General features: G+C 44.6%; 1 protein-coding gene across 5 annotated transcripts in view; it reads right to left on the reverse strand.

Annotated features, from left to right (window-relative positions):
* LOC146425525 (ceramide transfer protein-like) overlaps nucleotides 1-25,837 on the reverse strand; it is a 323,504-nt gene that overhangs the window by 80,772 nt on the left and 216,895 nt on the right. For all 5 annotated transcript variants that reach the window (XM_085041600.1, XM_085041599.1, XM_085041598.1 and 2 more), the window contains exon 7: nucleotides 17,933-18,090. In XM_085041600.1, coding sequence (XP_084897726.1) covers nucleotides 17,933-18,090 — 158 coding nt within the window. The remainder of the gene's footprint in view (nucleotides 1-17,932; nucleotides 18,091-25,837) is intronic.

A 25,837-nucleotide genomic window follows, 5' to 3' on the forward strand; every position in this document is an offset into this window, starting at 1 on the left:
TAATAGAATACTTAACTACATCTATATTGCAACCTAGGACACCAGCCATTATGAAAGAACTTGTGAACGAGACTGGGTCTAGGGGTGCTGGCAGCCCAAATAAGCTAACTGCCAGTTGTCCAAGGCCTAGGCAAAGGACAGAAACTTAACAACCTCCTGTCTCCATTTGTAACAAGACGGAAGTAGCTTGGTCCAAGATGGAAAACAAAAAGCTGGCTATGCTGTAGACATGTTAACTGAGGTAATAGAAGGTGCACTGCTGCCCGCGGACTCCACAGCACAAAGGGCAGAGCTCATACCACTACGAAAAGCCCTGGAATTGGCAGCAGGAAAAAGAGTAAACATATGGACTGACTCAAAATATGCTTTTAGCATTGTTCATGCCCATTGAGCTATAGGGAAAGAAAGAGGTCAATTAATACAACAGGGATCTCCAATTAAGTAGAAGCAAGAGATACTATCCCTCCTTGATGCCATCCTGCTACCCATAGAAGTGGCTGAACTACACTGCAAAGCACACCAACATGGGAATTCCCAAATTCATGCACAAAATAGACTTGCAGATCAAGCTGTACAAGAGGTTGCACAACAAGGCATCCTGGCATTAATGCCTGAGAAAGCTATTTCACTTACAGAAGTTAGCCCTGGATATATTCAAGCAGATTTCAAATTAACTACTTATCTAAAAGCCCAGAATAAAGAGGGTGGATGGCTAGTAACTCCCAATAACCAGGTCATAGTCCCACCACAACCGATGTTACAAATTGTAAAGGAGAAACACCAGGAAATGCACTTGGGAATCGATGCTATGGTAACCAGCCTACGGACTCAGATAGTCAGTGTCCATATGACAAAAATTGTCAAGTCTGTTACAGAAAAATGTCTAATATGTCTTAAGAATAAGCCTCTGAACTTAAAAACACCACCTCCAAGTATCACCAAAAGAGGAAACACTCCTGGAGATTACTGGCAAATTGAGTTTTCTGAGCTATCATGCCAACAAATATACAAGTATCTTCTGGTATTAGTAGATACCTTTTCTGGGTGGCCAGAAGCTTTCCCCTGCCGCACCAACAGTGCTAGAGAAGTCATCAAGGTACTCCTCAAAGAGATCATACCCAAGTTTGGAGTGCCTATAGGAATGCCATCTGATAGAGGACCTAATTTTATATCTGAAGTGTTGCAGCAACTTAGTGAGCAATTAGGTATTAGTTGGGATTTGCATACTCCATGGAGACCGCAATCTTGTGGAAGAGTTGAGCGAATGAATCAAACTTTAAAAGAGACAAATTAGCAAAATATGTCAGGAAACCTCTTTGAAATGGCCACAGGTGTTACCACTAGCTCTTTTGCAAACTAGCATACAACCTCGAACTAACCTGAAGGTGAACCCGTATGAGTTGATGTTTGGGAGACCATATTCTGTTCCAACTTTCCCTGGATCTAAAGAACAAATTGGGAATCAGGAAGTAGAATAATATTTAGTTTCATTGTTAAAATCCCTGAATGAACTAAAAAGGCTTATCATTATCTCAGAACCTCTTACCCTAGACACCCCAGTTCATTCATTTCAGCCTGGAGATCACATATACATAAGGACCTGGAAATCAGAACCACTTCAGGAGCAGTGGAAAGGACCTTATCCAGTTCTATTGACTACAAGAATGGCAGTGAAAGTTAAAAATACTTAACTCCTGGATTTGTTGCACCCAAATTAAGAAGGCTCTTGACTCAGAGTTGACAGTGGAAAACACCAGACCTCTGCAGCTGAAAATTTCAAAGATATCTGTAGACAGGTAGTGAAATGCATAGGCTAATGTTTATGGGAATATTTTTATCTTTTGGTGGGGGTATTAAAGAAAATTTAATAATGACTTAAATCCAAGGGTTTGGTGAAATATGCAATCTGTCCAGCATTACAGCCTGCCTTCCTATCCCTAGTTCATCAGAGAAACCTATTCCTTGGGGAATTATCCTTATAGATCCATCAATGGTGATTCACTATGATAATCTGACTAAGGTGATGGCAAAAGCAAACATCACTCACTCTTTAAATGAGAGAGATGTAGGCAACAGGGAGATGGCCTTCTTGATGATCCAATAGCTTGGAAGCCAGGAGATAACAGAACTATTTTTGGAAAGGAAAATGGTAAGGAGTGTCCAACAGGGTCCCATAGTCTCGATCAATATTTTCTGGATTTTGCCATAGCACCCTCAGGAGGAGAAGCAGACAGGATTTTAGATTTATGTGTTACTAAAAATCACACCAAAAATGTTTTAGACTTGCCAGAATGTAAAACCCTCAGAAGCAAGCCTCGTACTTGGACAAAGCCCTTAGAAGGATGATGGAAATACATGGTAAAGGTAAAATGGTGTCTGAATCAGGGAATCCCACCTATGTATAATCTAAGTAAAAATCAGTGAAGGTGTGGAGAAAAACAAAACCATGAAAGTCAGTCGAGCACCATGAGCTGGATGGCCAAATTAGTTCTAAATTGTAATAACAAATGTTTAGATTGTGTTAAATCTCTGGAAGTTCCTTCTTCGGGTTACACTGTGTGGGCTACTTCAGATGGATATTGGACCACCCAATTCCTGCTTGGACCCACCACCAGGCAAGTTACCTTAGGGTTATTAACCCTATGTCCAACTTGGAAAAGAAGCCCCATAAAAGCCCAGTACTGGAATAAGGTAAAACAAGATATCATGGATGAATGTACAGAGCCTTCAGCTTCCACACAGCTTGAATGGGCCCTACAGAGTTTTCTCTTACCAGGAGTGTCGGGGGTTGAGAATTTCTTCCCATTCCTGTTACTAAGCAACAAATAGTTAGATGTTTAGAGCGATCAAGTCTTTTGTAAAAGACAAAAGCTGGGCTTTGGGCAGGGCAGGGTAAGGGTAGAGCCAGCCCTTGGAACTCTCTCTCGTGGTTCGGACGCTGAGAGGAGAGGCTGCTCTTTTTTTTCTGCTCTTCGCCTGGGACCAGAGCGAATCCAACTGTGCCCTGTTTTTTTCTCTTCTCCTGGCTGGGTGAGCTTTGATTCAACCTTTCTCCCCACGGGGAAGGGCACGTTTTCCCCCCCGGGCTGCGTTCCCTCACGGCTGCTGCCGGGAGAGTCCCGCGGCCCCTGCTGCCTGCCCGCCGCCCTCTGCCGCACGAGACCGCGGCGTCTGCTGTGACTGCAGAAATCCTCGCTGCCTCGCTGGCCGGGGAGAGAGAGAGCCGGCGCCGGCCCCTGCTGCCCTGCTTTCTCGCTGCTTCGAGCTGTTTCGCTGCCCTGCGTGTTTCTCAGCCTGTCCGCCATTGCAGCTGCCGGACGCTGACCTGACCCTGTGCCACAGCGCCACCTGCAGTCGCTCAGGAGTCATCGCACCTGCCCTGGCCGGCCGGGAGCTCAACAGCGCCCCTGCTGCTTGCAACCGTGATTACACCACACGGGAAAAGGCTCGGCAGCTCACAAGTCATCTGCTATTGGTTTTCTGGTTCTAGTTGTGGTTGCTATTATTGTTATTGCTTGTTTATAGATACTAGTAAAGAACTGATATTCCTTTTTTCCCATACCTTTGCCTGAAAGCCCTTGATTTACAAAATTAAATAATTCGGAGGGAGGGAAAAAAACAAAAATCACATTCTCTGTTCTAAGGGAGGGTTCAACCTCTCTTGGCAGACACCTGTCTTTCAAACCGAGACAGATCTTGGCGCCCAACGTGGGGCTCGAGGGCATTGGAAGGAAAAGGAATAACAGTTTCTGTGAGACCTATCTTAGTGTGATGAACATGAAAACCTCATTAAGTGGTACTATGTTGAGTATACCCTGGTTTGGTTGGCACATAATTGTGACCACATTTTTCCCATTTGCAGCTCCCTACCTAAACATGGGTCCTATAACTAAGGTTATTGTGGCTGTCATCCAGTTTGCACAATGGGCCAATAGGGTGAAGAATTTCTGGATCTTTCAGTTCATTTTAACGGCAGGCACATGGCTACAGTTTTTCGACACCATCAGTACATGTTTTTGGAGTTTGTTTGGTAATGGTATCTTTTGTGAGGAGATAACACCAGGAGAAGGTTTTTCTCAACCTTTTTTTCATTACTTTGGGCCTACCCAACTGATGCTTGAAAGGTTTGGAAACTCTCTAAATGCTTATGATATCATACAGTGCCTGGTGTTGCTGTGGCTGATAGGTCTATCCTACTTTGCATTCCGGGATAAGGTGAAAATTCCCTGGGTAACCGTTCTAACAGCTGTGCCAGGGAATAGGGATGCAGCCACAGAGCCCAAGGCTGTCCCAGAGCCTGGGGATACCCCACAGCCTGACTCTGTCCAACAGCCTGCCTCAGAAACAAACCGTCCAGAATGGGTGGGGGTGCTAGTAGAAGAAATACACAGAATACACCAGCTGCTGAAGGAATGCATCTCCCTAGCAGGTGTAAAACCCTCTCCTCACCCCAAAGGGAAAGAGTCTGATGGTGTAGCAGTGGAACCCACAGATGTTACGACCATCCAGGTTCCAGCTGAATCCCAAGAGCAGCCACAGCCAGCCAAAGTTGCCCCTCTGGTGCGTACAAAGTATAAGACCAAATCAGTACGCCCAGTTAATGATGATGGGGAGCCATTGCCCTCACAACCAGCCGTAGAATCTGAGCCCATAATCATCACTGAGTCCTTCAACTTTGATACTCTCCGTAATCTGCGAGATGATGTTAAGAGATGGACGCACGAAGCTTTCCTAACCTGGTTTCTTCGGGTTTGGGACCTTATGGGCCGAGGAGTGCAGCTAGATAATAATGAAGCAAGGAATTTGGGACCCTTGGCCCAAGACCCGGCTGTTGACAAAGTGTTCGCGAGGGAGACAGGGCCCCTTTCTCTCTGGGAGAGGCTTTTAATGGGTGTAAGAGAGAAGTTTGCCAACAGAGACAGAATGCAGGATCCCCACCGTAAATTGTCCTGGAAGACCATTGAGGAAGGGATCCAACGGCTGAGAGAAGCAGCCATAATGGAGGTGCTCTTTGGGGGGGATGGACAGCACGAAAATGACCCTGATAAAGTCAGGTGCACCGGGCAAATGTTGTGGAGCCTTGCAAGGCAAGGGCCAGACCATCATGCCACCTTCCTTGTAACTATTAATGCTGATGGCAATCGAGAGACGGTGGGTTCAATAGCTGACAGGCTCAGGTATTATGCAAGTGTGATCAGTGACCCAATGCAGGCTCAGGTCTCTGCTGTGGTTAAAGACCTCAGGGAGGAGATGAAAGAGGAGATGAAGGACCTGACGGAGGAGATTAGGGACAAGATGAGGAGGATCAATGTGGCACCAGTGAGAGTCACAGGCCCCAATACCAGAGCCCGACGTCCCCCAGCTAGGGAGAGACGGTACACCCCACGAGCTGAGTTGTGGTTTTTTCTGCATGACCATGGGGAAGACATGAGGAGGTGGGATGGGAAGCCCACTACTGCCCTGGCAGCACGGGTGCGTCAGCTTAAGGAGGGAAACGCTGGCCGAGGGGGTTCTGCTAAAGCGAAGGTAGCCTCAGCTTCCCGTGGCCGACCTGCTAGGTACAATAGAAGGGAAGATGATGGGTCAGATCCCCTTGAAGGAACCTCTGGAATGTATGACGAGGAAGGGAATGATAACCAGTGCTAGAGGGGCCCTGCCTCTAGCCAGGTAGAGGTACGGGAAAACCGTGTTTTTTGGACTGTGTGGATTCAATGGCCTGGCGCATCAGAGCCACAAAAATATGAAGCACTAGTTGATACAGGTGCGCAGTGTACCCTAATGCCATCGGGACTTGCGGGAGCAGAATCTATTTCTATTGCTGGCGTGACGGGGGGATCACAGCAGTTGACCATGGTTGAAGCCGAGGTGAGCCTGACTGGGAAGGAGTGGCAAAAACATCCCATTGTGACTGGTCCAGAGGCTCCATGTATTCTGGGCATAGACTTCCTCCGGAACGGCTATTTCAAAGACCCAAAAGGACTCAAGTGGGTTTTTGGAATAGCTGCTGTCGAGGCAGAGGGCGTGAGGCAATTGAACACCTTGCCTGGACTATCAGAGAACCCTTCTGCAGCCAGACTTTTGAAGGTGGAGGACCAAAAAGTACCAATTGCCACCTCGACAGTGCACCGCCGGCAATACAGGACTAATCGAGGTGCTGTGGTTCCCATCCACAAGATGATCCGTGAGCTGGAGAGCCAAGGGGTGGTCAGCAAGGCCCACTCATCCTTTAACAGCCCCATCTGGCCTGTGAGAAAATCTGATGGAGAATGGAGATTGACTGTGGACTATCGTGCCTTGAATGAGGTGACTCCACCTCTGAGTGCTGCTGTGCCAGACATGCTGGAGCTCCAGTATGAGCTAGAGTCCAAGGCAGCAAAGTGGTATGCCACTATTGACATTGCAAATGCATTTTTCTCCATTCCTCTGGCAGCAGAGTGCAGACCTCAGTTTGCTTTCACCTGGAGGGGCGTGCAGTATACCTGGAACCGACTGCCCCAGGGGTGGAAGCACAGTCCCACCATCTGCCATGGACTGATCCAGGCTGCTCTGGAAAAGGGTGAGGCTCCAGAACATTTGCAGTACATCGACGACATCATTGTGTGGGGGAGCACAGCGGAAGAAGTGTTTGAGAAAGGAGAGAAAATCATCCAAATTCCCCTGGAAGCCGGCTTCGCCATCAAGAAAAACAAAGTCAAAAAACCTGCCCGAGAGATCCAGTTCCTAGGAGTGAAGTGGCAAGATGGCCGACGTCAGATTCCTACCAAAGTCATCAACAAGATCACAGCGATGTCCCCACCAACCAACAAGAAGGAGACGCAAGCCTTCCTAGGCGCCATAGGTTTCTGGAGGATGCATATCCCCGAGTACAGCCAAACTGTAAGTCCTCTCTACCTGGTGACCCGCAAGAAGAACAATTTCCACTGGGGCCCTGAACAGCAACAAGCCTTTGCTCAGATCAAACAGGAGATCGCTCATGCAGTAGCCCTTGGCCCAGTCAGGACAGGACCAGAAGTGAAGAATGTGCTCTACTCTGCAGCCAGGGGAAATGGTCTGTCCTGGAGCCTGTGGCAGAAGGTGCCTGGCGAGACTCGAGGACGACCACTGGGATTCTGGAGCCGAAGTTACAGAGGGTCCGAAGCCAGCTATACTCCCACTGAGAAGGAAATCCTAGCAGCCTATGAAGGAGTCCAAGCCGCCTCAGAGGTAATTGGTACGGAAGCACAACTTCTCCTTGCACCCCGACTGCCAGTGCTGGGGTGGATGTTCAAGGGAAAGATTCCCTCAACCCACCACGCCACCGATGCCACGTGGAGCAAATGGATTGCTCTCATCACACAGCGCGCCCGTATTGGAAACCCGAATCACCCTGGGATCTTAGAAATAATTACAAATTGGCCCGAAGGTGAAGACTTTGGCCTCACGGATGAAGAGGAGCTGGAACAAGTGACTCATGCAGAGGAAGCTCCACCTTGCAACCAACTGCCACAAGATGAAACACGCTACGCTCTGTTCACTGATGGTTCCTGTCGTATTGTGGGGGCAAATAGGAAGTGGAAAGCAGCTGTATGGAGCCCCACACGACGGGTCGCAGAGGCTAAAGAAGGAGAGGGGGGATCGAGTCAACTTGCTGAACTCAAAGGTGTCCAGCTGGCCCTGGACATTGCTGAAAGAGAGAAGTGGCCAAAGCTTTACCTCTACACTGATTCATGGATGGTAGCCAATGCTCTATGGGGTTGGTTGGAAAGGTGGAAAAAAGCCAGCTGGCAGCGTAGAGGAAGACCAATCTGGGCTGCTGATGAGTGGCGGGACATTTCCACTAGGGTGGAGAAACTCCCTGTGAAAGTCCATCATGTAGATGCCCATGTCCCCAAGAGCCGAGCTAATGAGGAACACCGAAACAACGAGCAGGTGGATAAGGCTGCAAAGATAAAAGTGTCACAAATAGATTTGGATTGGCAACACAAGGGGGAGCTGTTCCTAGCTCGATGGGCCCATGATGCCTCAGGCCATCAGGGCAGAGATGCCACCTACAAGTGGGCACGAGACCGAGGGGTGGATCTAACCATGGACTGTATCTCCCAGGTAATCCATAATTCTGAGACGTGTGCTGCCATCAAGCAAGCCAAGCGGGTGAAACCCCTGTGGTATGGTGGGAGGTGGTCTAAATATAAGTATGGAGAGGCCTGGCAGATTGATTACATCACACTGCCTCAAATCCGCTATGGCAAGCGCTACGTGCTCACAATGGTAGAAGCCACCACGGGGTGGTTGGAAACCTACCCTGTGCCTCACGCCACTGCCCGTAACACCATCCTGGGCCTTGAAAACCAAGTCCTGTGGAGGTATGGTACCCCTGAGAGAATTGAGTCAGACAACAGGACTCATTTTAAAAATAGCCTCATAAACACCTGGGCTAGGGAACATGGCATTGAGTGGGTGTACCACATTCCTTATCATGCACCTGCTGCTGGCAAAGTGGAGCGATGCAGTGGTCTGCTAAAAACCACCTTGAAAGCTTTAGGCGGGGGGACTTTTAAAGGTTGGGAACAGCATTTAGCCAAGGCCACCTGGCTAGTTAACACCCGAGGTTCCACCAACCGAGCTGGCCCTGCCCAATCTGAACCCCTGCAAACAGCAGACGGGGATAAAGTTCCAGTGGTACACATGAGAGGCATGCTAGGGAAAACTGTTTGGATTGATTCTACCTCAAGCAAAGACAAACCCACCCGTGGGGTTGTTTTCGCTCAGGGACCAGGGTGTACCTGGTGGGTGATGCAAAAGGATGGAGAAGCACGATGCATACCTCAGGGAGACCTTAGTTTGGGTTGAATTGCCCATAACACTGTGCCTGTATCAATATCTGTATGTATATATGTATATAATTAGAGTAATGCAGGTGTGTATATAATTTAAATGTTTAAGCTCAATGTAACATGTTGGAATGGGAAAAAATTCGGGGTGGATTATGTCGGGGGTTGAGAATTTCTTCCCATTCCTGTTACTAAGCAACAAATAGTTAGATGTTTAGAGCGATCAAGTCTTTTGTAAAAGACAAAAGCTGGGCTTTGGGCAGGGCAGGGTAAGGGTAGAGCCAGCCCTTGGAACTCTCTCTCGTGGTTCGGACGCTGAGAGGAGAGGCTGCTCTTTTTTTTCTGCTCTTCGCCTGGGACCAGAGCGAATCCAACTGTGCCCTGGTTTTTTCTCTTCTCCTGGCTGGGTGAGCTTTGATTCAACCTTTCTCCCCACGGGGAAGGGGACGTTTTCCCCCCCGGGCTGCGTTCCCTCACGGCTGCTGCCGGGAGAGTCCCACGGCCCCTGCTGCCTGCCCGCCGCCCTCTGCCGCACGAGACCGCGGCATCTGCTGTGACTGCAGAAATCCTCGCTGCCTCGCTGGCCGGGGAGAGAGAGAGCCGGCGCCGGCCCCTGCTGCCCTGCTTTCTCGCTGCTTCGAGCTGTTTTGCTGCCCTGCGTGTTTCTCAGCCTGTCCGCCATTGCAGCTGCCAGACGCTGACCTGACCCTGTGCCACAGCGCCACCTGCAGTCGCTCGGGAGTCATCGCACCTGCCCTGGCCAGCTGGGAGCTCAACAGCGCCCCTGCTGCTTGCAACCGTGATTACACCACACGGGAAAAGGCTCGGCAGCTCACAAGTCATCTGCTATTGGTTTTCTGGTTCTAGTTGTGGTTGCTATTATTGTTATTGTTTGTTTATAGATACTAGTAAAGAACTGATATTCTTTTTTCCCATACCTTTTCCTGAAAGCCCTTGATTTACAAAATTAAATAATTCGGAGGGAGGGAAAAAAAAAAATCACATTCTCTGTTCTAAGGGAGGGTTCAACCTCTCTTGGCAGACACCTGTCTTTCAAACCAAGACAAGGAGCCATGGGTCTAAGAAAACAGAATTTTTTTTAGACAATCTAACTTGGCAAGTAAGGAAACTATCTGAAGCCACAGAAAGGGGATTTCAAATTCTGAATAAGCAAATACAGGCAAATACTAAATTGACATTACAAAACAGGCTGGCCTTAGATTTATTGCTGGCCAAAGAACAAGGACTTTGTGGGTATTTAAAATTGGATAGAGAACACTGTTGTGTACACATCCCAAACATAACAGAAGATCTCCAAAAACAACTGAACAAAATGTGGCAAGTTGCTGAAGATAGCAAGGCTATCCAAAAGGCCTCTGAAACTAATTGGCTTAACAAAGGTCTTCAATGAATAGAGTGATGGTCCCTGAGAGAATGGCTGGCTGGAATACTGGAAACCATCATAACTGTAATTGTAGTTGTAGTAATTATTGTAGTAACTACCAGTCTTGCTGTTAGTTGTGTTCATAGAATAATCAATCATGATCTCGAGAGAATGTATGCGACTATATAGAGAAATTGAGTTGAAACTTATCAAATAACCTAGAGGAACTTGAAAAGTTTTAAAGGGGGAAATTTATACCAAAAGGCTTAATTCAATTTTTACTGTGTCTGTGAACTTTTAGTAGAAAAACAAGGCATGCAAAAACTGCTTTCCCAGCAAAGATGGATGGAAGATAAGAAGACATCTGGCTCAAGAATGTAGTGATAGACAAAACAAGGACTGAATCTGGAAACTGGAGGTGGGTTTTACAGTAACGGGTAAATTGTAATATGCATGTAGCGACTATATAAGCAACACTCTTTTAAAATCATGTGTCTGCATAGGGTTAGGAGTGTCCCCTGTGGGACCTCAGGCCTGCATAAATGATGCCCTCTTTAACACCACATTAGTATTAAGAAGTCTTATTCCAATATTTTGGAAGATTTGGTGACAAGCCTACCAGGGGTGGGGGCCCACTAGGCCTGTGGTTTGCAAACAGAGAAGGGCTGCTGGGAGTTGTGGTGGTTGGAGGCCATCTTGGGCACAGCGACCACGATATGATAGTTTTCAATACTTGGTGAAGTAAGGATGATGTCAACAAAACCTCTACCCTGGACTTCTGGAGGGTGGACTTTGGCCTGTTCAGAACACTGTTTCAGAGTCCCCTGGTGAACAGTCCGTAATAACAAAGGGGTCCAGGAAGGCTGGACATACTTTAAGAAGGAAATCTTAAAGGCTCAGTGTTGGAAAACGCAGTTTTCCAGCAAAACTCATGCTAACTAAATAAGGCTGAGCAAGGCTTCAGTATTCCCAGGCCTCAGTAAGATTCCGACAAGCTGTAGTGGTTTTGTTTGCCTGAGAATGTTTTGTGGGAAGAATGCCATGAGAAAAATTAGGAGTCAGGAGTGTTATGAGAAAAGAATAAGGGAGTTAGCAGGAGGATCCCTGGGTGTGTGAGAACAGCTGCAGGTGTGTGTGTGTATCTATGAATAGAAACTTCTGTAACAGTATATAAGTCTCTCGTTTAGTGAAATAAAATGGAGCTTACTTTATATCTCATATTGAGACTGCCTGTGAGTTTCCCTCGCGCCGCATCTCGTTAAATGGTGACCCCGACGTGATACGGAGCAGCAGGATTTAGAACCAACGACTACGGACCCTGACAATGGAGTTTTACGACCCTGCTTCTGAGGGCGGCGCGAACGGAGAGGTGCTGGGGAGTGCGGCCTCAGCGTGTCGAGTCTTTGCCCGAATTGGGAAGGGTCGGAAGACACAGGTCAATTAGTACCTGCCTACCGTGAGGGCTATACTTCGGTAAACTGCACAATTCTGGCAATTGCGAGCCTCGATCGAGTGCTTAGACGGTGTTGACCAGGACCCTGAAAACCAGCTGGACCCAAAATGGAATCAGAGGTAGCCCAAATTTTATTGTTATGCTTTTTAGAAAAGCACGGACTCGGTAAAACTGCCCTATCACACTTAATGGGCCTGATAGTGGTGGGACAAGCTTATGGATTTTTTATAAATCCTATTACAGTATTCAGTGTAACAGAATGGTTGAATTACGGAGCTGTTTTGCTTTTGGACTGTGATAAAATTGCAAGAAAGCTTGGCAAACCATGGAGCAAAATTGTAGCCTGCTTACAAATACATGCCACAGAGCAAAACCTTACGTGGCTCACGGCGCAGGACATAGTACCCGCATTAAGCAGAGAAAAGCCTGTGAATTACTGTGCCGCTTTTGATATGCGTAATACTTCGGCAGCCGCGGCACAGCTGCCAGGGAAACCCCCCCCGCCAGGGAGGGGGGGGGAGAGACTGCTGATAGCCGAGAATTCAAAGTTGCTCGATTGGATGAAAAATCTGTTCCTGTCTCAATATATCATAGAGTATGGTAATGTTACAACGAAAAACATCTTAGCTGCTTTGTTTGAGAGAGTCACTGTTGGACTTTTGCCAGAACAACCGAATATTTTGTTAGAACGAACTCCGATATCGCGGGTAAAAAAACAGAGTAACCAGAAATCATTCCGATGTTACCGATGCGGGAGTGGGGAACATATAAAAAAGATCTGCAATGAAAAAACTTGGTGTTCCCGCTGTAACAAAGATACAGTACAGAAGCTTGCAGAAACAAAAAGAACAAACGGAAAGTGACCAGTGACCTGGGAGCAGCGGCGGCCCCTACCCTGCAGCACGCCACACAAAGGAGGCTCCTACCGGAAGTTGCTCCAACCGTGGTTTCCAGCCGAATGACAACCAGAGCGGAAGTCCCAGAGGGTACCCCGGTAGGCGGAGCCACGAGCCATCCACGCCTCCTTCACTGCCCCAACTGTGATGCCTGTGGTGAAACCCTAAACTCTACACCTCCCCAAAGCTGAGGAAATGATTGACAGCTTCAGCAGTGAACCAGAACTAACCAACAGCGTTGCCAGCAGAAACAGTCTGAGCAGAATGGAGCAGATCGGCTCTTCCTTCAGCCTGGCTGCACTGACACCGAGACCAAAACCTATGTCCAGCAATTTACTAATAAAGAAGCATTGTAACAAGATATTATCCTGATAAAAAAAAAATAATAACACCTTGAATACTAAAGCCTTAAACGAAAATTGAATTTTGCTAAAGCATTTGTGTGAATGTGTGAATGTTGTAGGCCTACTGAGAGTGTGTTGAATGCTTTAATGTGTAAATGAAGCCTGATTGATGAGAGTGTGATTTTGATTTCTTGAGAGTTTTAAGGTGTGAGTGAAAACCTGCGAGTGAAGTTATACTGAATAGTCTAAATTACCTGTTAAGTATCTTTAGTTAAGCATAGATTCTGTTAAAGTTAAGTAATAGTGAATTTAAATTCTATTAAGTTGTAAGTTCTGTTAAAGTTAAAATTCTGTTAAGTAATATTGAGTGATGTTAATTTTAAATTCTGTTAAGTTTAAATTTTGTTAGAGTTAAGTTGTTAAGGTAATATCAATTTTAGATTCCATTATAGTTAAGTCCTAATTGTTAGTTTAAAATAAGATTTATTAAGATTAAGTTTTATTCATTTTTAGTGATATAATTTGTTAGTTTATATTATTATTCGCAAAAGCTTTGCAGTTTTATCTTTTTAGTTAAAGTAATAATATCTACTGTTTTCAAGTATTTCATCTCACCTTATATAGCTATCTACAAAAATAGTAACATGTTAAGATACTCTTCTTATTGATATTAATCAAAGCTTATTTATAAGATGTTCTAAGAAAACCCTTCCACTTAGCACCTAAGCTCTGGCCAAGCTTTGGTTCTAACTGGCTGGGAAACATGCCATGAGTCCAAAGTGTTCTACATCAAAATGTGATCAATTAATTTTCATTTACCAAATTGAGTTTATAAAAGTTAAACCTTCTTCCAAGTAAACTTAGGGTCCTTGTCCGGAAAAGGTTCTCTAAGTTTTACCTGTGAAGTGAATGTTTTCAGTAATGATAATTTCTAGACCATGGCAACATATCTAACTAGTGAAATTTCCTTAGGTAAATTTATAGCAATTCTAATAATAACAATTACTTATAGCAAAGCAAATTAATCTGATAACAAGACAATGTCTGTTCTCACAAGCGAAACGGGGGAATTGTTGGAAAACGCAGTTTTCCAGCAAAACTCATGCTAACTAAATAAGGCTGAGCAAGGCTTCAGTATTCCCAGGCCTCAGTAAGATTCCGACAAGCTGTAGTGGTTTTGTTTGCCTGAGAATGTTTTGTGGGAAGAATGCCATGAGAAAAATTAGGAGTCAGGAGTGTTATGAGAAAAGAATAAGGGAGTTAGCAGGAGGATCCCTGGGTGTGTGAGAACAGCTGCAGGTGTGTGTGTGTATCTATGAATAGAAACTTCTGTAACAGTATATAAGTCTCTCGTTTAGTGAAATAAAATGGAGCTTACTTTATATCTCATATTGAGACTGCCTGTGAGTTTCCCTCGCGCCGCATCTCGTTAGCTCAGGAGCAGTCTGTCCCTATGTGCCAAAAGACAAGCTGTCGGGGAAGAAGACTGGCCTGGCTGAACAGGGATTTTTCACAGGAACTCAGGGAAGAAAGAAGGGTTATGACCCTCGGAAGAAGGGACAGGTAACTCAGGAAGAGTACAAGAATGTCATTAGGTTATATAGAGAGAAAATTAGAAAGACAAAAGCTCGACCAGAACTCAATCTGGCTACTGCTGTGAAAGATAATTAAAAGGGTTTTTATAAATACATTAACAACAAAAAGAACACCAAGGAAAATCTCCATCCTTTATTGTACATGGGGGGGAATATAGTCACCAAGGATGAGGAAAAGGCTGAGGTACTTTACACCTTCTTTGCCTCAGTCTTCAATAGTAAAACCCGTTATCCTCAGGGCAACTGGCACCCTGAGCTGGTAGACAGGGATGGGGATCAGAATAGACCCCCTGTAATCCAGGAGGAAGCTGTTAGCGACTTGCTGAACTACTTAAGACACTCGTAAGTCTATGGGACCAGATGGAATTCATCCAAGGGTGCTGAAGGAGCTGTCAGAAGACCTTGCCAAGACAATGTCCATCATTTATCATCAGTCCTGGCTGACTGGGGAGGTCCTGGATGACTGGAAGTTGACCAATGTGACTCCCATCCCCAAGAAGGGTTGGAAGGAGGATCTGGGGGACTTACAGGCCTGTCACCCTGACCTCAATGTCTGGCAAGGTTATGGAACAGATCATCTTGAATGTGATCACATGGCATATAGAGGACAACCAAGGGATCAGACCTAGCCAGGATCGGTTTAGGAAAGGTAGGTCCTGCCTGACCAACCTGATTTCCTTTTATGACCAGGTGATCCACTTAGTGGATGAGGAGAAGGCTGTGGATGTTGTCTACCTGGACTTCAGCAATGTCTTTGATACTGTCTCTCACAGTATTCTCCTGGAAACACTAGTAGCCCATGGCTTGCACAAGTGCACTCTTCGTTGGGTTAAAAACTGGCTGGATGGCCAGGCCCTGAGTGAGTGTGATGGTAAATGGTGTCACATGTGGTTGGTGGCTATTCACTAGTGGGGTTCCCCAAGGCTTAGTATTGGGGCCAGTCCTGTTTAATATCTTTATCGATGATCTGGAAGAGCGGATCAAGTGCACCCTCAGTTCACAGACTTCACCCAAGTTGCATTGGGAGTGTTGATCTGCTGAAGGGTAGGAAGGCTCTATAGAGGGATCTGGACAGGCTGGATTGATGGGCCGAGGCCAATGGTATGAGGTTCAACAAGACCAAGTGCTGGGTCCTGCACTTAGGCCAAAACAGTCCCATGCATTGCTACAGTCTTGAGGAAGAGTGTCTGAAAAGCTTCCCAGCACAAAAAAGGACCTGGGAATGCTGGTTGACAACAGCTGAACATGAGCCAGCATGTGCCCAGGTGGCCAAGAAAGCCAATGGCATCCTGGCCTATATCAATAATAGTGTGGCCAGCAGGACCAGGGAAGTGGTTGTTCTCATGTACTTGGTACTAGTGAGGCCACACCTCGAATGCTGTGTCCAGTTCTGGGCCCTTCACTACAAGAAGACATTGAGATGCTGGAGCAAGTCCAGAGAAGGGCAACAGAGCTGGTGAAGGGTCTAGAGCACAAGTCTGATGATGAGAGGCTGAGGGAGCTTAACCTGGAAAAAGGAGGCTCAGGGGTGACCTTATCACTCTCTACAACTACCTCAAAGGAGGTTGTAGCCAGGTGGGGGTTGGCCTCTTCTCCCACGCAACTAGTGACAGGACAAGAGGACATAGTCTCAAGCTGCATCAGGCAAGGTTCAGGTTGGACATCAGGAGGAATTTCTTCATGGAAAGGGCTGTTAAGCATTGGAACGGAATGCCCAGGGAGGTGGTGGAATCACCACCCCTGGAGGTGTTCAAGAAACAACTGGATGTGGCACTTAGTGTCACGGTCTAGTTGACAAGGTGGTGATTGCTCAAAGGTTGGACTCAATGATCTTAGAGGTCTTTTCCAAACTAAATGATTCTGTGATTCTGTATGAGTGAAAGTGAAATTTAGGTTTGAATTTTTAACTGCTTGCAACTGAGAACAAGTGCTCTAAAGTTAGTCCACAGAAGAAGAAAAATATGACAAATAACTAATCTAAACCAATTCAAATTCTATACTAACATATTATTCTGTAATAACATAGACTAACCTACTGACAAGAAAAAAATTACTTCATCCATGCTGTAAGCAAACTGTGATCAGCAAGAGTGAACTGTGTTTTCTCAGTCTGGAATGGAGAAGGCTTTTGTGGGGGGACTTAATAGTAGCCTTCCAATTCTTCCAAGGAGGTCATCAATAAACTGAGACAGACTCTTCACAGCAGTCTATAGTAAGAAGAGGAAAAACAATGGCCAGATACTGGAATAAGAGCTGCTCCAAGTGGATATATAACAGCAGTTGAACATCAGAACAGGCTGCTCAGAAATGCTCTGCAGTCTTCAGCCTTGGAGACTTGAAATCAGACTTGATAAATCCATGATCAAGCTGGTCTGCTTCAAACTGTCCTTCCTTTAAGCAGGAGGTTGTACTAGACATGGTCTCTTCTAACCTGAATTACCCTACAATCCTATGAATGAGCCTCAAGTCTTTGGTCTGCTATAACTCCTCCAACTACCTAGATGAAGCAATAATAAATTAAATGTTGACATAATCATAATACAGTTAGATAGGACCAGGTCTTTGACATAGGGACAAAGAGCCAGGAGACATGGGCAAGGATTCAAACATGGCTGTATTTTGTCTGAATAACTTCATTCTTTGAATTGTGTACCACTAACACATATTGAGTAAGATTTGAAATGTGATATACACCATATGGAAATATGTTAAATTAAAAACAAGACAACAATGGCTAAAGGACTGTACAGGACACCAGCCAGTGATGGCAGGATTCTAGAAATCAAAGCCTGAAGTACAACCTAGCCATGTTTCTAGCACATGTCATCTGAAGAGAGAAGACACTGCTCCTTTCAAGTTGTTATAGTGGTTGAGTAGGCTTACCATGTACTATCATTGCTATAAGAATAACATATTAAAATACCAGCCCCACCCCAAAAATTAACCAATTGGTATAAAACACGACTTAAATTTATCTATTTAGTCTCCTAAAGATAAGTGAAATAACTGTATCTTAGACCTTTAAAGTTGGAACTGTTTTTTCTCCTCAGTTCTGTCACCATTTCTTATAACAAAACGTTTTAGAGATTTGCACATCATTTTGCAAGCATAGATAATTAGGTCTCTCTTAGAGGGCTGCAAGCAATACGCATTACTGTAGAATACTATCAGGTTCTTTATAGTATTAAAAATATAGGAATACTATCTGACAAGGGCTGGGAAAAGAAAAAATATGATGAATTATGTTATGGATCACCAACAGTCGGAAGGAAGCGTAAACATGTTAAAGGAGTAATAAATATTGAAAGCATCCAAAATTAATAAATGCTGTACATAAAAATAAAAGTAATACCTGGAATAATAAAATTTAAACCAACTAATTTGAAATTTCAATTTTAAGCTGAAGAAAGAATTTTTTTCCAATATAAAGTTAAAGGGAAATGATCTTACCTTATCTAGTCTTTTTTGCCAGCTTTCTTCACGTTTTACCATGAGTTCAATACAATGAGAGAGTGTAGCAAGGATTCCAGCAGTAGTTGCCTTGAAAGTTATAGCTTCTCCTTTAAAGTCTATGCCATTAATTCCTTTGGGTGTCACACATGGAAACACTAAAACCAAACATGAATTATTCACTGATAGCTACCTTTAATTCAAACAAGCATTTTACATGTATGCTTTATATTATCACTGTTTGAAGAAAATAAACTGGCTAGAAATTTAAAGATAAAAATCAAAAGTGCTAATAATTTTCAGCTATTCACTGGATAAGGAAAGAGATTTTAAAAGAAAAACACATCCCTTCAGCTTCATCTTGCTATACTGTATTTCAAGTCTGCTTGTAATGCTGTATTACTCTGCAAATCATGTGGGTGGAGGGAGTGGGAATACATTGTAACAATAGCAGTTTCACAGCTTGAAGTGGGGCCTAACTAATACAGAGCAGCCTTAAAACATATCCAATACAACACTAAGAAACAATTTCAAAATGCAATGAAACACCAAAGGTAACATTTCAAGGCTGCTTTAAGCATGTACCTATAGATTTAAAAACCACAACATAAAAAGGTATGATATAAAAGTATCAAATATGTGAATTATCCAAGTACTGTGGTGTTTTGTAGTTCCAACAACTACTTCATGCTGTCAACCAGGCCATCTGTTACTAAGGCTATTTAAAGAAGTTACTTAAAACATATGACAAAAAGGTACCTATTCTATGTCAAATTCATATGTAGGTTGACAGAATACCAAATCAAACACTATGCAATAATGTCAGAAAATATTAGAAAGCAGAAGTAATACTCATGTTGAAGCTGAGCCAAGCAAGTTAAACTAACTCCTGCTATGCCATGGGGCAACCTGATGACTTATCACCCACTTGGATATTGCTTTCTTTTCCTGGTCTGTTAGTTTGTCAATGTGCCACTGTTATGGTTTAAAGAGTAAAAATAATTATTTGTGTAAATTTATGCAATATCAATCTGCAAGGGTAAAGAGCAGAGCTTTCAAGCATCTCAGTTCTTGTACAGAAGAGAAATGCAATTGTTGTTCTCTAATAGTAGACCACAATATCTACACTTAAGGAACAGAAAGCAAGCATCACATGGTCTTAAGCAATGAATCAAGTCTCCAGAGGTTTTATATGCCCTTCTTTCAAAAGGAATCAAACTTTTTCAAACAGATGTTTGCATATCACACATTACTTCAAATACCTCAGTAAACATACATACTATGGTAGAACACAGCTTATCCTTTTGTTTTATGTTAATCAAGAATACTCCCTAAAAGGGTAAGGACAATGGGAGTGAAAGAAAGATCAATCTGCTTCAGAAGCAATAATGAGCTCTCCCTCCTCTTAACAGCTGCAGAGGGAAAAATACAGTTTATACTGCTAATATGTCATGCTGGTGTAGACCATGTTCATGTGCAGGCTTACTAGCATAGCTATGCTGCTTATACATGTGATTTTTTTCTTAAGTATGCAACATGCTAGACACACTGAAGAAATTACCACTGACTGAAACAGTAGAAAATAATTTCATAAATCTATGGTAAACTGCAAGGGAGATGCAGCAAAGTAGCCTCATTTCCTGGAAAAAAGACAGCTTTTGTTCCTGGATGTCTTTAGGTCTCAGCTACAACTCATTAATACTTCCACAGTTTCAGTCATCATATATTCTAAGTAATTTTTTAATGACTAGTCTCAAAGTAGCAGTGATACATACAGAGTTTGCAGTTTCAAAGTCAGTGTCATCAAATTTCAAAATGAAATCTTGCATCAGGAGATCTGTAGGTTCAAGTTAAAGGCTAATAGAAAAGTGTTCTTATCATTTCAACTGCTCTTCTTGCCTAATGATTAAACTGTATGTAGCCAATGGAAAGAAGCAGCAGTGTGATTTTTCTTCTACTTCAACATCTTCCAAGTGGTTTCTTTTTAATTAACCTATCTCTTAATAATTTTGCTTTATTCATTAATTGTTTTCTCTTGCCTTTCTTATAATGGATTTTTCATAGCATGTTTTAGCCCTCTTCAATAGCTCTTCATCCCTTCTCTCTTACACATCTCTGTTAGGATAGATCAGTTTTGCCTTCTTATTCATAAGATGCTGTTTGTAATACTTTCCTAGATGTTCCAAAAATCAGCTGTTCAATCAAATCTGTTTTCCACTGAAATTAAAGACTAGTTTTAAAAGACAGTAAGTAGAAAAACAAAGTTCCTTTATCTTTTCCATTTTATGCCACCTTATGTCACTAAACTAATTCTAAATGAAAGAGAAATGTTTTGGTACACAACCCATTTATTTATACCTACTGTTGTTGATATTCTGTGGATAGCAATAGTATCAATATAATTAGTTTTTCTCTAAAAACAACCTCATTATTCCAGCAGTATATTGGTGAATATTTGTCGCTGTTGAGCCGCTAGCAGAGAAAAGGACCCAAGTTCTCAGTGTGGCAAGAAAGAGAGAGTTTATTATTTTGATTTCAATATATATATAGACTTTTCAGAGGTCACCCAGATTGGTCAGCCAGAAACCTCCCCCTAGGCCTGATTGGCCAGGCCTGAACTGTCCAAATCTCGAGACACTGTTTGAAAAACATCCAAATTTTATCTTTGTTTATAAAACACAGCGGAATGTTCTCACAAGAAAGACTTGTGCTAGCCACAAATATTCTTCCTCCATTCAAAGCATTAAAATCCAACACAAATCCCACTGTGTTTTTATCAGGGTTTGACCCTGACTAAATGCCAGGCATCCCTGCTCTCTCCTGCTGCAGAAGTGCAGGAGAGGGGAAAGAAAAAAACTGTTAAACACACACCAAATTCATGAGTTGAGTGAGATAGGACACTGGTGGTAGGACGCAGAGACAAGGAAAACAGGCTCCAAACTTAAAGTTGCAAAGTGATTTAATTACCTAACAGAGTTGGAGGATAAATGAGAGGTAAAAATAAGCTTTTCAGACACCATTTGTTCACTCATCCCCCTCCCTCTTAAGACACCATTTTTCTACTCACCCCCCTCCCTCGTTCCAACCAACAGCTTGGGTAGGGGGCAGGGTATGGGGTATTTTCTTAGTCCATAAATCTATTCATCACTACAATTCTTCTACTACAAATACTGTTTCTCTGCTCATCTCTCTCTCTCTCAAAACAGTTTCTCTGCTCACCTCCCTCCCTCTTTCCAACCAACAACATGGACAGGGGGCAGGGTAAGGGGTTTTTTTTCTCTGGTCAGTCCATCAGGGAGAGGGGTTCTCTACTTAGCCACGGGGTCCCTCCCATGAGAGACAGTCCTCTTCAAATGTCTTTGGCATGGGTCCAATCTCACAAGCAACATCCCACTTGAATTCTGCTGCAACATGAGTCCTCTTGTCCATAAGGTGCAGACTCTCCCAAGCCGAGGCCAAGCTGCTTCCAACCCAGGAGCAAGGCCTTTCTCTCCCTTGCATGGCCTTTGCAGCTTTAACTCTTTATATGAGACTCCCACTGGATCACAGCTTCTTCCAGGCATCCACCTGCTCTTCTGGCATGGGCCATGGGTGGATTTCTGCATTCTTGTGGACTCCATGGGCTGCAGGGGGACCTCCTGCTCTCCCCATGGTCTTCACCACAGCTAGCAGAGGGTTTTCAGCTCTGGCGCCTGGAGCACCTCCTCCCCCACCTTCTCCACTGACCTTGATGTCTCCATGTTGTTCTCCCTTCACATATTTTTACCTCCTCCTCCTCCTCTAGCTAAAAAGAAGTGTGTGACTACTTTGTCTTAATTTTTTCTTGAATATGTTTTCACAGAGGCGTAACTAGAACCTCTAATTGGCCCACACTTGGCCAGCAGCATGACCATAACTTTCAGAGCCATCAGAGATTGGCTCTACTGGACTTGGTGAAAAACTTCCAGAACTTTCACTCGGGACACACAGGAGTCATCTTTGTGCCACTCCCCACCCCTCAGACACTTTTTCAGGCCTACCACAACAGCTTTTAAAGGGTTTAAATTTATCCTAGATGTTAAAGATACCTTGCTGATGTTCTGGGCTAAGCAAAACCACCACAGTTTTAGATAAAATTTTCTTTCAGCCTGTGGCAGGACATCCCCCCTACCACAGAAGAGCTTATCTGCAGCTGGTGCAATAGCTCTGGACATTCTTCCCCCCACGTGAAGTGATGAGATAACCCAGGCCAGTTCTTTGACTAGTAAGTTGTCTCTTGCTAGTGAATTATTAGCCCTCTCTGGCACCAGGGATAGAACTCCCAATAAACAAATGGGTGTGAGAACAGATGTGGGGAGATAAGCTTGAAATTCCTGACTGAGAGACACTATTTTACAAACTATAAAAGCTACACAAATTTTTACAGAGGTAGAAGCCTCCTACACACTCCCAAGAAACATGCAGGACTTCTCCCGCAGGAGTTTGGATGCAAACTCTGCGGATACTTTCCCTGGGAATTGAGTGAAATGTGTACCCCATCATCAATCTGGTGGTAAGTCACATTGAATCCTAATCTATACTATTTCTTTGCTAGCTGTAACATAGGTACCTTTATTATCGCGCACTGTATTTTATCTACTAGTAGTCCTTTTTGTTTATCCTGTGTAGTAAGCAAGCCTGGTTAAGTGGCGTATCTGTGTCTTTTCCTTGGTCTATTCAATAAATAATTCGTTTTGTAATAGGCCTGATTGGTCATTTATTAAGAACTTGCAAGCGAGAGTGGTTTTGAAGTGCTGGCCGCCTCAATAAAGCTGCTGTCTACTGCCAGAAACCTGGAAAGACAGGGACTTGTCTAAGCTCTCCCCTCTCATTTGTAACATAGCCTCTGTACCATTTCCATCTTTGTCATTTCAGTACAAAACCACCTACCATCTTCAAAGAAGTTCCCTTAAGTAAGTACCACCTACTGCTCTTATTCTTACATCATTTAAACCCAAATACACTCATTTTCCTGAGCAGATGAATGGTAACACTTCCTGATCAAGATTCTACATCCTTAGATTCTAAAATCCCATTGAGTAAATATGCATTAGCCAGGCTCTCCCTTGGTGCTTTATACAAATGATCATTGTTTCAGTTACCAGATTTTCTAATTGAAAAGTGAGCAATAAATTTTAATACATGTGTAGTGCTCTTTTTAACTTTCACTCGAAGATCCTAGAGAATTGTACTAGTTTAAAACCAAGCCAGAAAATTAAATCCACTCAAGATGCTCCCTTTTCCCCCCGCCCCTTCTGATAATGGAAGAACACTAGGAGATGTCGGAATCACAGCTTACTGAAAAATTGTAATACCCACACAATATTAATAAAAGAATGTACAAAAGAGAGAGTTTTACTCACAAAAGGGCGCTCACCACCAAACAAACAAAAATGCCTCCCAAAGACGGCACATACCATGGTTTCCCAGACAAAGGAAAAAGGGTGACTTGCCCAGGACTGGGGCAACGTGGTATTTGGAAAAACGAAAATGATTTATCAGGAGGCTCTCTCAGCCTAAATTTTTCCCTCCCAGCCCAAAAACAATATAAAGCAGGGACAAAAAGAAATTTGGAAAGCTAGTTCATGCAAATGAGGAGTTGTGCTGCTGAAATGGTGACTTTGTGCCTCCTGGCACAGCTCAGGCCCCACTGAAGTGGCTCTCTCTCCAGGGTGGTGGCAGCGGTGGTGTGGGTACAGGGGCTCACTTGGTGGTGCAGCGGAGGGGTGGCAGCAGCGACAGCAGTCCCAGTCCCACACCCTTTCCAGATTGAGCCCAGAAAAAAAATGGAAAACTTCCCATTTCCAGCCTTGGCTTTTTCCCTTCCAAAACCACATCCCCCAGTGGTGACATGGGTGGTATTGAGTAGACAGCATAAAAAACTCCACCCCCTTGTCTCTGTACCCAAGACATTATCCATCCCTTATTCTATACCATCACTATCATGCCCAGATTTTATACCTCTCAACTATATACATATTGTGTTGGTTTTTCTTGGCTAAGGTTTTGGTAGTGGGGGGGGGGCACAAAGATGGCTCCTGTGAGAAGCTTCTGGAAGCTTGTCCTGGATTAATGATAAAACTCTCTCGCCCCCGAGAGCGAAGGGCCCCGACACCCCCTCCCCCACCCACAAAAGAATTTCTTAGATGGAAGTGAAAAAAAAACTATTTATTTAACAAAACCACGCAGAGTGCCCTGCAAGGCACAGGGGAAGGGGAAAACCAAGGGGGAAAAGAGTTATCAAACCCAAACCCGATTAAAAAAAAGGTCCTCTTTCCTCAGACGCAGCCCCTCTCCTCCTCGGCCCCCTTGGGGGCTGGGCGGAGCTCCCCGAGAGCTCTGCTGTCCTCTGTCTCCCCTGGGTTCTCAGGCGACAAAGCAGATCGAAGAAAAGGGGTCCAAACGAAGAAAAAATTTAAAAAAAGAAGAAAAAAAACCGGAACAGAGCCCACTCCGAACAGCCGTCGCAGTGTGCAGTCTCTGCCGAGCGAAGAATCGTCCCTTCCTCCTCCTCACTCCCCCCGCAGCGAGCCTTGGGGAAAAGTTTTCAAAACAACCCGCGTTTCTCTCTGTGGCTGAACGTAGTTAAAATGACAGGACCACATTTTTTTGAGCATATAAGCCAACGATAGGGAATAAAGGATTATCATAACATCACTCCAAGACAAAGCTTTCACCGTGATGGACATGCTGCTGGCCAAGCCTGGGCCAATTAGAGATGGTGGTAACGCCTCTGTGATGACATATTTAAGAAGAAATCAAAACAATGTGTGCACACAGTACTTTTTTAGCCAGAGAAGGAGAAGGAGGTGAGAACATGTGAGGGAAAACAACATGGAGACACCAAGGTCAGTGGGGAAGGAGGGGGAGGAGGTGCTCCAGGTGCTAGAGCCAAGATTCCTCTGCTGGCTGTGGTGATGACCATGGTGGAGCAGGCTGTCCCCCTGCAGCCCATGGGGTCCACAGGGGGTGCAGAGATCCACTCACCACCCGTGCGGGGGTGTCCACGCTGAAGTGGGTGTATGCCTGGAGGAGGCTTTGATCCAGTGGTGTCACCCCATGGAGAGAGAGGCCTTGCTCCCAAGATGGAACAGCCTGGCCTGGAAGGTCTGCACCCCATTGACAAGGGACCTGCACCGCAGCAGTTTGGGAGGACTGACTGCCCATGGGGAGGAGGCTCACATTGCAGCAGCGTGCGTGTGTGCTGCTGCTCATGAGATGGACCCACGCTGGAGGAGTTCAGAGAGATCTGTCTCCCATGAGAGGGACCCCACGGCAACACAGGGGAAGGACTCCTCTCCCTAAGCAGCGGAAGAAGATCCTGGTGATGGACTGACCCAAACCCCCACACCCTGTACCCCTGCCCTGTTGGTGGAAAGGAGGAAAGGGTTGGGGCAGGAATGGTGTCTTAAGGGCTTATTTTACTTCTCATTATCCTCCTCTGACTCTGTTGGTAATAAATCACTTTGCAACTTTTAGATGAGCCTGTTTTGTCCTTGGAGCCTTTTCTCCCGGTCCTTATCTCACTTATGAACCCTTTGTGTGTTAACTGTTTTCTCTCTTCTGCCCAGCTGTGGCAGGAGAGAGCAGAGTGAGCAGATGTCATGGGTGCCTGGCATTTGGCCAGTGTTTTAAACCATGACATATATGTATACATATAGCTATGCACAAGCACAGGTATTATTTGAGTATTCACTGGAAATACCCCCAAGATGTTTGTTGAATTCATTTAGTCCATGACTGGTGTAACTGTATCAGTCTATACTCATTGTCCATGGTAGTTATGACATACAGTTGCAGTGTCATTTTACAACCCATATTACATATGCAATTCAACATTACAGACTGTTCTCACCCAAATATCAAATCACTTTGAGGTACACATCA

The sequence above is a fragment of the Lichenostomus cassidix genome, chromosome W, assembly GCF_008360975.1.
Source record: "Lichenostomus cassidix isolate B80296 chromosome W, HeHo_3.0, whole genome shotgun sequence".
Lineage (NCBI taxonomy): Eukaryota > Metazoa > Chordata > Aves > Passeriformes > Meliphagidae > Lichenostomus > Lichenostomus cassidix.